Source organism: Vigna unguiculata, chromosome 1, assembly GCF_037176805.1.
Source record: "Vigna unguiculata cultivar grain cowpea cultivar isolate G323 ecotype 2 chromosome 1, ASM3717680v1, whole genome shotgun sequence".
Taxonomy (NCBI): Eukaryota; Viridiplantae; Streptophyta; class Magnoliopsida; order Fabales; family Fabaceae; genus Vigna; species Vigna unguiculata.
In genome coordinates, this window is record NC_140792.1 from 12185459 (window position 1) to 12199815 (window position 14357).

Sequence of the window (14357 nt, forward strand, 5' to 3'; positions counted from 1 at the left end):
GGTCACATACGCTACTGTAGTGGCGCAACCAGGGATACACACATGGAGCAACAAAGGAGAAGAAAGCCTTCATTAAATTATCAGTCCTGAAGTGAATTTGTATACGGTCTATCTATGTTAGCTTTTGACTCTTATGCAGCTTTGTATCAACTCAAGTAACCTCATGCACAACAACAAAGCAATTAAAAACATAAGATATCACTTAGTTTAAAGTATGTGTAATATATGCTAGTGATCTTATTATATTGGAGCATTGTTTTCAAACAATAAATCTGATCTTGATGCTGATATAACTATTTGTATTTAGATTCTCTCCCAAATATATGTATGTGAACTTTTATCACAAATGCTGGTGGTGTTAGTACAAAAAATATATAGGTGATGCATGACAATACCATGTTTATGTTTGTAAAAGGATTAAAACAGTACACTCTTTTATTTAATTAATCTATTTATTTTGATAAAAAAAATTATGTGCGGTAATTTTTTTTTTTAAAAACGAAGATCAAATCTAAAAAAATAATTAGTTTTTTTTAAAGATAGTTAAAAAAATAACCGGTGAATTACAGAAGAATAAAGTTACTGCTTTCAAATAACGTTCATCCGAGTGTGCCCTAAACAGCGGAACGGAGAAAGGGTGACAGTGACACAGTGTCACACAAGCTGGGTCCGATGGGTGAGTGCAGGTATTCATGCAAGAGCGCTGTCGAGACCCTGGCATGGATCAACGACATTATCCACTTCCTTGCGCCTTATTCTTCCTTAATCGATGCTCATGTTGTCAATTTCTTCAAGGTTCATCTGAATTCCATTTTTCACTATTTTTTTTTAATTTGTAATTTAATTAAGTATAAGGAAATGGTGATGATTGAATTTCAGGATAGGCTATGGGAGAATGTTGACGCCGAATGGATCGAGTGCCTGCGCCGTGAACCTGTTCAAAATCTTCTGCTCATACCTTCTGGTGCAGTTCAGGTTGCTTTTTCCAATATTATTTTTTCTTATTTATTTATTTGTATTTCTCTGATTTAGGTTTACTGTTTAGCAATATTTGCTGAAATGCATTCTTTGTTGTTTGAATTACTTTATGCTTGCTTGCCTTGTTGATATAGATTATTTTTAATCCCGTTTTAAGAGCTCGGGTTTAAATTTAGTATTTGATTTGGGGTGCTTTGCTTAATTTGATTATGACTACTTGTTATTTTTGCATTCTGTGTTTTATAGCTCCGAAGTGATTTGGCTATGTTTGGTTTCACTTCTTCAAAATCACTTAAGGAAAGGAACTTCGGTATAAACTATAACTAACGTATATTGTGAAAATAGTCAAAACTAGGTATAGGGTTATTTTCCTCCTATGTAGAAAATATACATAAGGTAATATATTTATAATGAAGAATAATATAAGAAAGTATGGGCTATGCCTAAATACATATAATATTGTAACTAACATATGATATTCTAACTAACAATATTTAACACTCCTTAATCTGGTGCATAAAAATCGTATGTACCAAGCTTGTTACAATAAAATCAATTCTAGGTCATCCTAAATACGTAGTGAAAATATCTGCTAAATTATCACTTGAGTTAACAAACTTAGTCCCGATGTCTCTAGATACAATCTTTGCTTTAATAAAATGACAGTCAATCTCAATGTGCTTGATCTTTTCATGAAAGACAAGATTAGAGCTAATATTAAGAACAACCTGATTATCACATATAAGTGTCATTTGAGTGATATCTCCAAATTACAACTCTCTAAGTAATTGTTTAAGCTAAACAAGTTCATAAGTGGCTTAGGTCATAACTCTATATTCTGCTTCTGCACTAGATCTTGCCACAACACTTTGTTTCTTGCTCTTCCAAGAAATCAAGTTACCTCCAATAGAAACACAATATCCAGAAGTAGATCTTCTCTCAAAAGGAGAGTAACAATGATACCCCTTTTGTAGCCGAGAATATCCTAACAAGACACATTTAATAGCCTGAGTAGAGAGTTTATCCAATCATGAACAAAACATATACAACCAAACACACGAGAGGAACATGAAAGAGAGTATCATTTGGATAACTAATGGAATAAGGAACCTTAATGTTGAGAGGAGAGGACGACATTCTAGTAATAAGAAAACAAGCAATTAAGATAACATTGCCCCCATGATGGACAAATACATTAGCACCAAGCAATAAGGTACAAGCAGTCTCAAAAGTGCCTATTTTTTTCTCTCTACAATACCATTTTGTCAAGGAGTGTGAGGACACAAATAGATTGATGTAAAATGCCATGTGAACTTAAAACTCTAGAAAAATTAGAGAACTATTCTTTGGCATTGTCACTCAATAACTTTTAATTACTTCTCCAAATTGATTTTTAATTTCGTTCATAAAAGATGTAAAGATAGACAATAATTCAAGACGATCTTTCATAAGACAAATCCACGTGCACCTAGAATATTCATCAATGAAAATAACAAAACACCTAAAACTAAAAGATGAGACACGACTTGGTCCCCAAATATCATGATGAATAATGGAAAAAATAGAATTAAACCTTGGTTCAAATCTTTTTGGATAGAAGATCTAACGTGTTTACCTAACTGGCATGACTCACATTCTAATAGTTGAAGACTACAAAGTTCAGGGACCATTTTTTTTCTTAATTTTGACAAGTGTGAATGTCACATACGATCATGCAAAAGTTTAGTAGATGGAGAAGCAAAACAAGACACACCTGGACTAGTTCTAAAATAGTACAAACCTCTAGATTCATATCTTTCTCCAATGAATCGCTCTGTATTACATTTTTGTATAACAAAGGAATTGACATTAAAGGTTTTGAACAGTTTAAAGACTTGGTTAGTTGACTCAAAGAAACAAGATTGAATGACAAGAAAGAACAAAAAGAACCAATTTTATATTTAAGGAAGGAGAAAGTGAAACCTGACCAAATCCTTAGGAGGAGATTTTAGAGCCATTGGCTAAGGTGATAAAATGAGGATTTTTTGGAAAGGAAAGAAATGAGAACAATGAGGTCCATACAATTTGTCTACTGAAACTTGTATTGAGTTTGTCGAATTTGATGAACTTGTAAACTGTTAACAAAATCCTTGAGAAGACCATGGACTAAATTGATTTGTTCCAAGCTTGGTACATACAATTTGTCTACTCTAGCTTGAGGGGGAGTGTTAGAATAGGTCTTAAATTGGTTTTATTGAAAAGTCGCTGTGTGCTGTACCTAGGACTATAGATATGACCTTTCTTATTCTTTTGTCTTCCCTCTCATTTGTTGTATCTGAACTACTATTTTCATTATAAATATGAAAACTTCAGAGAGGGGAATTATGCTATGTGATAAATTTTCTTTTCCTTATTTTTATCTCAAGTGGCTACTAATCTTTTGCTGAAGTTATTTGCTTATTTGGGACAAAATAATTTATTTGGATTTAATGGTATTTATTTAGTGAACAATATTTTTAAGGGTTTTCTTAGACTGATATGCTACAGGATTGGATGTATTTTTTGCATTTATGTTTTTTTCTTCTTATGCTTGTCGTATGTCTCATGTTTGCATCTTTCTGACTTTGGACATGTTCTCCTTTGTTAATAATGATATATTTTCTCTGTGCATGTAATAAAAATTTGGTGGCAGTATGAATGGCCAACTTCTCTGAAGGAGTTCATCCTTAAATTAAGGTCTATGGTATTTTGTCAAGATCAAGCAGATATGAACATGGTATGTAATCTCTTCCTTGTTACTCACCTTTACCATGGTAAAATCTGGGCTATATCTGGTTGATTGCAAATTGTTGAGAAGAAAGAAAATAGGGTTTGAGATTAATCTCCCTTGTATATAAACCACACATAGGGATTGATATTGGGATTAACAATATCTAACAATATCTTAATAATATCAAACAATATCTAAACAATATCTAAAACTCCCCCTCAAGCTGGAGCATACAAATCGTATGTGCCAAGCTTGTTACAAATATAATCAATTCTAGGCCTCGTATAGATTTTGTAAAAATATCTGCTAACTGATCACTTAAGTTAACAAACTCAGTCTTGATGTCTCCAGACATGATCTTTTCCCGAATGAAATGACAATCAATCTCAATGTGTTTGGTCCTCTCATGAAAGGCAGGATTAGAGCTAATATGAAGAGTAACCTGATTGTCACACACAAGTGTCATTTGAGTAACATCTCCAAATTGTAATTCTCTAAGCAATTGCTTGAACCAAACAAGTTCACATGTAGTTGATGCCATAGCTCTATATTCTGCTTCTGTACTGGATCTTGCTACAACACTTTGTTTCTTACTTTTCCACAAGATCAAGTTATCACCAATGGAGACACAATACCCAGATGTAGATCTTCTATCAGAAGATCCTGCCCAATCAGCATCTGAATAGCAAACAACTCTTGTATGGTTATTAGAACCCTATAACAATCCTTTTCCAGGAGATCTTTTAATATACTTCAAGATACGAATGACTGCATTCCAATGATCTTCACATGGGGAATTAAGAAATTGGCTTACCACACTGACTGCAAAGGAAATGTCAGGATGAGTAACAATAAGATAATTCAATTTTTCAACCAATCTTCTATACTGCTCAGGATCAGATATAGGCTCCCCTTGATTTGGTTGAAGTTTAGTATTGAGATTCATGGGTGTATCAACAGACTTTGAACTCACAAACCCAGTTTCCTCCAGAATATCCATGGCATACTTTCTCTGAGATATAACAATACCATCATTGGATTGTGCCACCTCAATATCCAAGAAATATCTGAGTTTGCCAAGATCTTTGGTCTGAAAATGGTGACAGAGATGTTGTTTCAACTGAGAGATGCCATGGTTGTTACTCCCTGTAAGAAGGATGTCATCAACATATACTATCAAGTAAACACATCCAACACTCAAGTGTTGATAAAAGACAAAATGATATGCTTCACATCGAGTCATACCAAATTGCTAAACAACATTGCTAAACTTTCCAAACCAGGCTCTAGGAGATTGTTTTAGGCCATATAGGGATTTGCGAAGACGACATACCATTCCAGAAGACTCCCCTGAGCAACAAACCCAGGAGGTTGCTCCATATAGATTTCTTCTTGCAAATCACCATTGAGGAAAGCATTTTTAACATCCAATTGATAAAGAAGCCATTGTTGAAGAGCAGCCATGACGATAAATAAACGAACAGAAGCCATCTTTGCCACGGGGAAAAGGTATCTCTATAATCCAACCCAAAAATTTGAGTATAACCTTTGGCCACAAGACGAGCTTTGAGGAGATCAATAGTACCATTAGGTCCAACTTTGACAACAAACTCCCACCTGCAACCAACAATAGATTTCCCAGACGATAACGAGACCAGTTCCCAAGTTCCACTGTTATGAAGAGCACTTAGTTCATCTGTCATGGCCTGACACCAACCAGGATGGGCTAAAGCTTCACGGACAGTTTTTGGAATGGTCACAGAAGAAAGAGAGAAAAGACATGTATAAAAAGGTAATGACAAGCGATGATAACTCAAAGCAATATAATGGGGAGAGGGATTATGGGTAGAACGCATACCTTTTCGGAGGGCAATGGGAATGTCAGACTCAGGTGTCAAAGTCGGAGGAGACAGAGTAGTTGGCACTTGAGTGGAGTCACATGGTGGTGGTTGTGATCGATTTCGATGACTATAAACCTGAAAAGGTGGTGGAGGAGAAGCTGATTGTGGAGCAGGAACCGATGGTGAAGAAGACACAGTAAGAGGGTCACAAACAATAGGAACATTAAAGGTACTAGGAGAGTTGTCAGGACTGGATGGAGTAAGAGGTGGAGATTGACTCTTAAAATAAAGGGAGAACTCATCAAAGGTGACATCTGCAGACACAAAATAACGGTTAAGAAAAAGAGAAAAACTTTTGTATCCTTTTTGTGATCTTGTAAACCCTAAGAAAACACACTTATGTGATCTAGGTGAAAGCTTGTCAAGACCAGGATTGAAATTATGAACAAAACATGTAGACCCGAAAACTCTTAGAGGTAAGGGATGAAAAGGTTCATGAGGGAATATAATGGAATGATGTATGGTATTCTTTAAAACCGAAGAAGGCATGTGATTAATGAGATAACAGGTAGTAAGAATAGCATCACCCCAAAAATGTTCAGGAATCTCTCCATAAATTAAAAAAGTGCGAGTTGTTTCAATAAGATGTCTATTTCTACGTTCAACTACACCATTTTGATGAGGGGTATAATCACAAGAAGTTTGATGCAGAATACTGTGAGAAGCCATAAATTGTTTAAAATAATGAGAAAAATATTCACAACCATTATCACTACGCAAAACTCTAATAAGAACACCGAACTCAGTTTTAATTTCATTAAAAAAAGATTGAAAGATATGAAATAATTCCGAACGATGTTTCATTAAAAATAACCAAGTACATTTGGAATAATCATCAATGAAAGTAACAAAGTATTGAAAACCTAAAGTAGACTTAAAGCGGCTAGGACCCCAAATGTTGTGAACCAAGGCAAAAGAGGACGAAGCATCACGTGTGACACTACGAGGAAAGGAAGTACGACTATGCTTACCTACTTGACACGACTCACATACCATACGGGATAACTTGAACAAGGCAGGACAAACTACTGTAACTTTGCAAGGGTTAGATGACCTAACTGAGCATGAAGAAAAGGGGGAGACTCCATAACTGCACTAACGTGTGTAGAAGGACGAAGATGATAAAGACCATGAGACTCACATTTTGTGCCAATCACCTGTTTTGAACTCCGGTCCTGTAAACACACAAAATTGTTGGTAAAAGAAATAACACAATCAAGAGAACGAGTTAGACGACTGATGGACAAGAAGTTAAAAGGAGACCCAGGGACATAAAAAACATTATCAATGGTTATAGAAGGAAAAATTTTAACAGTGCCAACACCATGAGATGAGACTCTAGAACCATCAGCCAGTATAACAGAAGGTAAAGGATTAGGAAAGGATAAAGAAGAGAACAAAGATTTGTTACCAGTAATATGATCAGTGGCTCCTGAATCAAAAACCCAAGGACCAGGAGAAGATTGAGTCAGACCATCAAAAGATGTACCTGTGTGAGCGATAAATGCAGTGGAATTAAAAGACTGTTGATCCTTATACCATTTGAAAAATTTGTTGAACATAGCAGGTGTATCGGATGAAACAGAAGAAGGAGGATCCCTAGTAGACGAAGGTGGGGAAAGGTTGGTCTGAACAGTTGCAGCAGAGCGAGGAGGACGACCATGCAATGCATAACACCTGTCAATGTTGTGACCTTGCTTTCCACAATGTTCACACTCATGTAATGCATAACAGTTGTCAATCTTGTAATCGAGCTTGCCACAATATTCACACTTAGGACACCCTTTTCCCTGTTACTGAGGGCGAGTTCGATCATCACAGTGAGATGCCAACGCAGAAGAATCATCAACAAAAGCAGGTGTATCAGTGTTGGGTTGTTCTGGTACACGCAAAAGAGTAGAGCAGGTTGAATTCAAGGTGGGGACAACCGGGGAACCCAAAATTTGATCATGAATATGTGAATATTTATCAGCAAGCTCGTGTAATGCGTCGAGCATGAAGAACTTTGGGTGTTGCTCGATCTCCGTGGCAGGGTCGGGAGAGGGAGGCAATAACTCATTGAACTCATGAAAAAGAGCATGAATTTTGCCCATATCAGTCATAGAGGTTTGATGTTTAGAGGAAATAAGATCCGCAAATCTAGAACATACACCATAGAGACGTTGAGTATCATTGGTGTATAATAACTTGGCATGCTCCCAGATTTGAGCACATGTTTCGTAGGAACGAAAAAGTTGCTTTAACAAAGGATCAAGAGTACCCTTGAGAACCACACACAATTGAGCATCAATGGTTTCCCAACGGTTGGCCTCAACATGAGTGGGAGTAGGTGCTTTCGGGGCAAGATGATCAACATACCTTTGACTCTTAAGCCATAATCAGACATCTGATGACCATGTGACATAATTAGGGCCAGTTAACTTGTCAATGGATAAGTGTACATTAACAAAAGGGCTTACACATTCTATTTGGTTGTTTTGTTTCTTACTATTATATTATCACGGGAAACATAATCCATTGATTACAGATTTACTGTTGGGGCTCTATATGTGGCAATGCATATTATTCATTTATCTTGTGCTACTTGTACTATGAGAGTGTCGATTGGGCTTATTTACACTGAATTTTTTCATGCCCTTTCCATTTGAGCTAATGAAAACTTGGTGACAACTAATTGTTGGAAAACCATCTTAGTTTTAGTCTCCCTATCCCTCCTTAGTTGCAGTCTCTTTGGGGGTTGCCTTAATTGCAACATCAAGTGTGGTGATTTAGTCCTACATCAATTAAGGATAGTTTTTAAGTTGAACTTATAAAGCTTAGACAACCCTCACCTTATAAACCAGTTTTGTGGAGGTTGAGTTAGGTCCAAACCTATAATCAAGATTACTTCTTTTGAACTCCAAAGTAGGAAAATACTTGAGATTAAAGTAAAGAAGATTTAGAGTGAATTTGAGAGTGTGTGTTTTGAACTCCTCTCAAGAGTTTCATATTTATAATATCTTGAGATACATCTGATACACTAAACATAAGAGAATTCCAGAAGACATTTGTAGGAACTAGGTTCAGCATAAAGCCCATAGCACCTAAGAATAAATCCTATTAAAGATCATTTATTCTAACAAAAATCATTTTAAAGATCTTATATAATTTTGTAATCAAGCTATATTAGTCTGGGATTTCTGCTTAAGAAGGTTTTGTATCTCATAATCTTGATTTATATAAATTTGTTCTATATTTGCAGGCATTACCTGGTCTGCAGATGACTTCACTTAACAGTGTTCTTGCCCAGGGCATGAATGTAAAGAAAAAACATGAAGTGAGTCCCTGGCTATCAAATTTTTACAATTGCCTTCTTAAAGAATTTCCATGGTCAAGGTTTTTTCTGGGATGAGATTTTTGGCAAACGAATTTTGAGTTGTGGATTTCATTTTCCTTTTGATCAATGAATTTGTTGCATTTCAATATAACAGATAAGAAGATTTTCATGTGTGCAGGTAGAAATTCTTTCAGCTGTTATAAGTACAGTTGCAAAAGGTGTGAGAGCTGATGCCGTTGCTGATGTTGGTGCTGGTCAGGTGTAGATTCATTTTCTTTTGCTTACAGTTCTGTTAGACAAGATATGAACCCTAGGTATGATTGACAAATCAAGGGACATTGCATGGTTAGAAGTAATCCTCTTGTTTTAAAATCCACAGATGCAGTGATAGTTGCCTCAGTGTCGGAAGTTAAAGTTGGAATATTGGTTGAATAGTGACGATAAATTATCTCTTTATTAAGTGATTCGTTGGGCATATGTACTTAGTGCTTGGTGGTCTGCATTAGATCCTCTAGTTTTGAAATGGAAGTCTATTTTCTCACAAGCTCAATTTATGACTTCATTTAGTGACAGTTTTTGTCTTCTCCATTGTCTCTATCAGCTTTGTCCATATCAGAGATGAAATTCTGTATATTGATTGAGAAGTGTTGTAATTTTTTCTTGCGCTAGCAATAATTTTGTTGCCTGAATTTTCTTCTTTTTGTTTACTTATTTTAACTTTTTTTTTTAAACTTTATTTATGTGATGCATATTACTTCACGTTTTCAGGGTTATCTTGCACAAGTACTTGCCTTTCAATATCAACATCCTGTCATTGCAATTGATGCATGTTCTCATCATGGGAGGGTTACTGATGCACGGGCAGCACGGATTAAAAAATACTATACATCACAGATGATAAAATCTGGGTATGTTCTTCAATCTTCTTCTTATTGACTGTAATGTGACCTTATAGAGAGTAAATGTCTGACTATATGATAAGACAAGAAGTGAACATTTTGCAGGTTAGTTTTCTATTGTAAGTTTTAATTTTCACATTGTGAATTTATTATTTGAAATAAAAGAATCAACATGGGGATGTTAGTATGTGTTGGGGACGACAATAGCAGTTCAGATATGCCTTTTGTATTTTTTTAAAGTTGACCTCATTGGGTTTTTTATTTCAGCGCCAGCAGTTATTTATTGTCATTATGAGAATTTGTGTTTATTTGTTTTGCTCTAGATCAGGCTTTCGGAGTTTAAATGTGCCAAAGACAATCACATGTAATGTTTTGTCCATCGACTCGTTAAAAACCTTGGTTGAAATATCTTTGACTGGAGATGATGTTGAGCAATCCAGGATAAAGGCAGAAAATCAAGAAGATCTAGGGAAACTAAATTGGCATAGCAATGCAAACAAAAAGTCTTCAATTGTTCTTGCTGGCCTTCATGCCTGCGGTGACCTTTCAGTGACTATGCTAAAGTGAGTTTCAAAATGTGTTTTCTTTCAACCACGGCTTTTAACTCAATTGTTTATAGTTTCTTTAGTTAGAATGGATTTTTTTTTTTTTTTGGTTCTCAAAATAGTTATAGGATGTCATACTGACATCTTTTGCCTTTAATTACTTCGTTAACTTTATTATTGGTATTACCCAGTATAAAAAAATTAACGATTAACGTTTTATGGCATTGCCAGTGTTTCTGTGTCTGTTACTTTATATTATCCGTATTCTGTATACTTGTAACTCTTGGATTCATTTTTCTATTAGGACTTTCTTAGAGTGTAAAGATGTTAAAGCTGTTGTTAGTCTCGGTTGCTGTTACAATTTATTATCTGAAGAAAGGATTGAGGATGGTGAATCTCAGTGTGGATTTCCAATGAGTCATGCTGCAAGATCCACTAGCTTATCACTTGGAAAAAGTGCACGTGATCTGGCTTGCCAGGTACTTGATCTTATTGGTCCCACTTTGACTGTCCCATTTATGCTGGGGGGGTGGCTGGTAAATGGTCAAAATTTAACGAGTCTATTGGCAAGTAGCTCCTTAGGGTCTGTAAATTGAACATACTGTTTCTTTTATTATTTCTTTTAAGAATGCATGTTTCCTTTTATAAGAAATACAAAACAACCGAGCTTCCTTATTAGGGGAGGTGAGCTACATAGATCAAATGACACCAGATATTGTCATATATCATGTCTATAGACAAGTTATTGATTTGTTGTCTAAATCTTCTTTAATCGTTTCTCTGCCTTTGCCTATTATGCCACTTACTGTAGTTTCCTTATTTGGGCTTCCACAAGTCTTCTCTGCACATGGCTGAAAAACATAAGGCAAGACTTTACCATCTATTCTACAATAGGTGCTACCCCAACGTTTTTCCAATATATTTGATTCTAATCCTATCTCGTCAAGTGTAATTATCTGCTCATCTAACAAACAATTGATCTAATACTACACTGTGTATATTCTCATGTTCATTTTACTGCCCAACATTCAATTCTATTTATTAACACAATATAAAAGGCCTTATGACTACGTAGTAAACTTTTCCTTTGAGCATACCTTTTTTCTTTATTAACACTCAAGTTACACCTCCATTTTGTCCATCGCACATAAACCCTACAGTTTACTCTCTTTATTTCTCCTCTTGCAGTACCTTGGACTTTAGATACCCAAAATCTATAACTTGTGAGGGTTATTCTCCTTTGTGCTAGGAATGTGTCACCTCTTACTAAACGTACATTTCATTTTGTCTTGTTTTCAACTTATGTGAAAGCAATGCTCATCCAAAACTCGTTTTCACATCTCCCACTTCCCATTTATTTCCTCTCTTGATTCTCTGGCTAAAAGTATATTGTGTGGAAAAGGCATGCATCCTGGTGATAGGAAAATTTTTTAGGACATTTTGTGTTCTCATCCTTGCTTTATTTGAATTTATGCAATACAAAACTTTTTGTCTCTCTACGGACTTCCACAAACCTCTCTTGGCACCTGATTGCATGCCTTTTCCAAGTTAATAAAGATAAGATTTAAATATTTTGGATTCCTTTGATATTACTTAATTAAATGTAACAATAAGTATATATAAAAGTTGGTGCTGAAAATTCCTACTTGACATTCCGTGCCCAACGTTAGCAATTTCCTTAATTGAGGCTAGCATTTTTTGGTGCCTCTTGCTTTAAGGCGTTAAAACTCTATGGTGCCTATCACCTTTGACTACATTGAACATGCAATGCAAAGTTGGATATAGTACACTACAATTAAGGCTTGATATATGATGTTTCATTGTATATTTGTATTGGAGATCCTTCATCAACCGGAGTTATGGCCAAATTATAATATATAGTGTAAACCTCACCATACCAAGTTTGTTTTACGAGTGAGTTAAGCTTAAAGTTCACTTTTTAAGATGATAAAAGAGCTTATGCCTATCCTAGTAAGGTTTGTTGTGTCACTTGCCATCTGGTCCTCCTCTATTTCCAAGCACAATTGATTGTTGTGAGGGGACATGTTAGAGATCTCACTTCAATTGGTGAAATGGCGAAATTCAAGGTTTAATTGTGGTTAAATCTGACTTAATATCATATTATTATTATTATTAAATAAATATAATATTAGGTTTATAAAACTAAAAAATAAAATATAAACATAATTGGAATTGATTCTTAACTTTCAACATAAATATTGTTGTTAGTAGGATATTAAGTGTTCTACTAGAAGTTGCTAGAAGTTGTTAGAAGGTTCTAGAGATCTCTTTATAATTATTACTTTAGGGTTAGACTTTTCTATATAGAGGTTAATGTACTATTTCAAATGAATCAATTGAATAAGAATGTTCCTTCTTTCATATTTTCAAGTTGGTGTCAAAGCTTTTGCTTAAAGTGCATCCAACTTGTGTTTTGTCACTGTTGTTGCGCCTCGTTTGCCGTCATTGGAGCCAATACTGGAGTTGTCGTCAGACCTTCGATGGAACCGTCGCTAGACCTTTCGTCGTAGCTGTCGCTAGACCTTCTTCAAAACTGTTGTTGGACCTTGTGCCGGAGATACTACCAGACCTTATGGTGGAGCCATTACTAGGTGATAGAGGTCGTACCCCACCAAATTAAAACAGATTAAATGTAGTATATGAAAGTTGAACCAAGTCGTCTCCCAACGACCAATGTTTTCGTCCACAACTTAATTTCCAAAATTACACACAACACCAAGGAGGGGTTTGATAGATTCGCACAAAACTTAATTTGCAATGCAAAGTAATTTAATAGTTGTATAAAAATACAATGATTCCTTGATTCAATTGAAAGTCCACCAATCACAGATTACCAAATTAATTGTTCAATTCCAATTTGCTCTCATGAACCCTAAGTAATCAACTAAGCGAAAATTACCATGGATTCATTATGTCATTAAGCACAACAAATTTCAGGCAATTAACACCCACAGATTAAAGCAAGTTGTGACAAAACCAATAAACATTAAACATGAATACGAGCCATTAATGTGCACAAAATACGAATTTGAGATTAAGCATGCATCAAAAATGCATTTTATCATGAAAACACAACCTGAAACAAAGTCAAATTCGAACACAACCCAGAAACGACCAACAATCCCATGGTTTCATTTCAATTTTGTCAAGGAATCAATGCAAAAAGTTAGTTCCTCATGGAATCCGAATTAGGGTTGAATAGAAATTGCGATTCAACCATTCAAATGAGTATAAATTGATGCAGGAAACCTAAATTGGTGCAGGAAACGAAAATGTGCAAGGAGAGAAAGGGGCAAGAACGAAAACAGCCAACAAAACGTTAAATGCTTCATTGTAAATGTTACCCAAGGTGCAGAAAACGTGAATACAACCAATAGGTGCTGTCCATGACTCATAAAACGTCAAAAATGAGTGGAAAACGTGAAAAATAGACATGTGTCTCCATGGGTCACCTTCAAAGCTTCAAAAACCTAAAAATGGAGAGTGGAGAAGATGATCGTGGCTGGAAAACGAAAACTCAGCCTTCCTATACGTGGTCACATCACCACAGATTCACATAATTACAAAAATGTCATTCTGCCACTAAGAATTACAAAAATGCCACTATGGGCTAAAAATGCCGACCCAATGACATGGATGGGCTGACTGACATGGCGCAGACGTGGCAATGATGTGGAAATCACGTGACAACCTTCTCTTGACCTTAAGATAGATGTCCAAGCTCCAAAATTTGCTCCATATAATACCTATAAATAATTACAGACAATAATTAGACCAATTAATGCCAAATTACTCAAAATTCGGAATAATGGCCCAATGAAGCCCAATTGAGGAAAATGAACTAAGAAAAGACAATTAAGCACTAAACAACTATCAAATGGGTACACAAAGGTTAGTGGAATGGAGGAAAATAATGACTTATCACTAGGGCTTTTGCCATTGCCATCA

At 35.5% G+C, this 14357-nt stretch overlaps 1 protein-coding gene across 7 annotated transcripts in view; it reads left to right on the forward strand.

The window, feature by feature from the left end:
- Positions 1-578: 578 nt before the first annotated feature.
- Positions 579-14357, forward strand: part of LOC114178499 (S-adenosyl-L-methionine-dependent methyltransferases superfamily protein) — a 31738-nt gene continuing 17959 nt past the window's right edge. For 6 of the 7 annotated variants that reach the window (XM_028064439.2, XM_028064447.2, XM_028064475.1 and 3 more), the window contains exons 1-8: positions 579-795; positions 880-975; positions 3650-3733; positions 8870-8944; positions 9123-9203; positions 9713-9852; positions 10167-10406; positions 10693-10867. In XM_028064439.2, coding sequence (XP_027920240.1) covers positions 673-795; positions 880-975; positions 3650-3733; positions 8870-8944; positions 9123-9203; positions 9713-9852; positions 10167-10406; positions 10693-10867 — 1014 coding nt within the window. In that variant the 5' untranslated portion in view covers positions 579-672. The remainder of the gene's footprint in view (positions 796-879; positions 976-3649; positions 3734-8869; positions 8945-9122; positions 9204-9712; positions 9853-10166; positions 10407-10692; positions 10868-14357) is intronic. The other variant, XM_085670139.1, reaches the window with a different exon arrangement.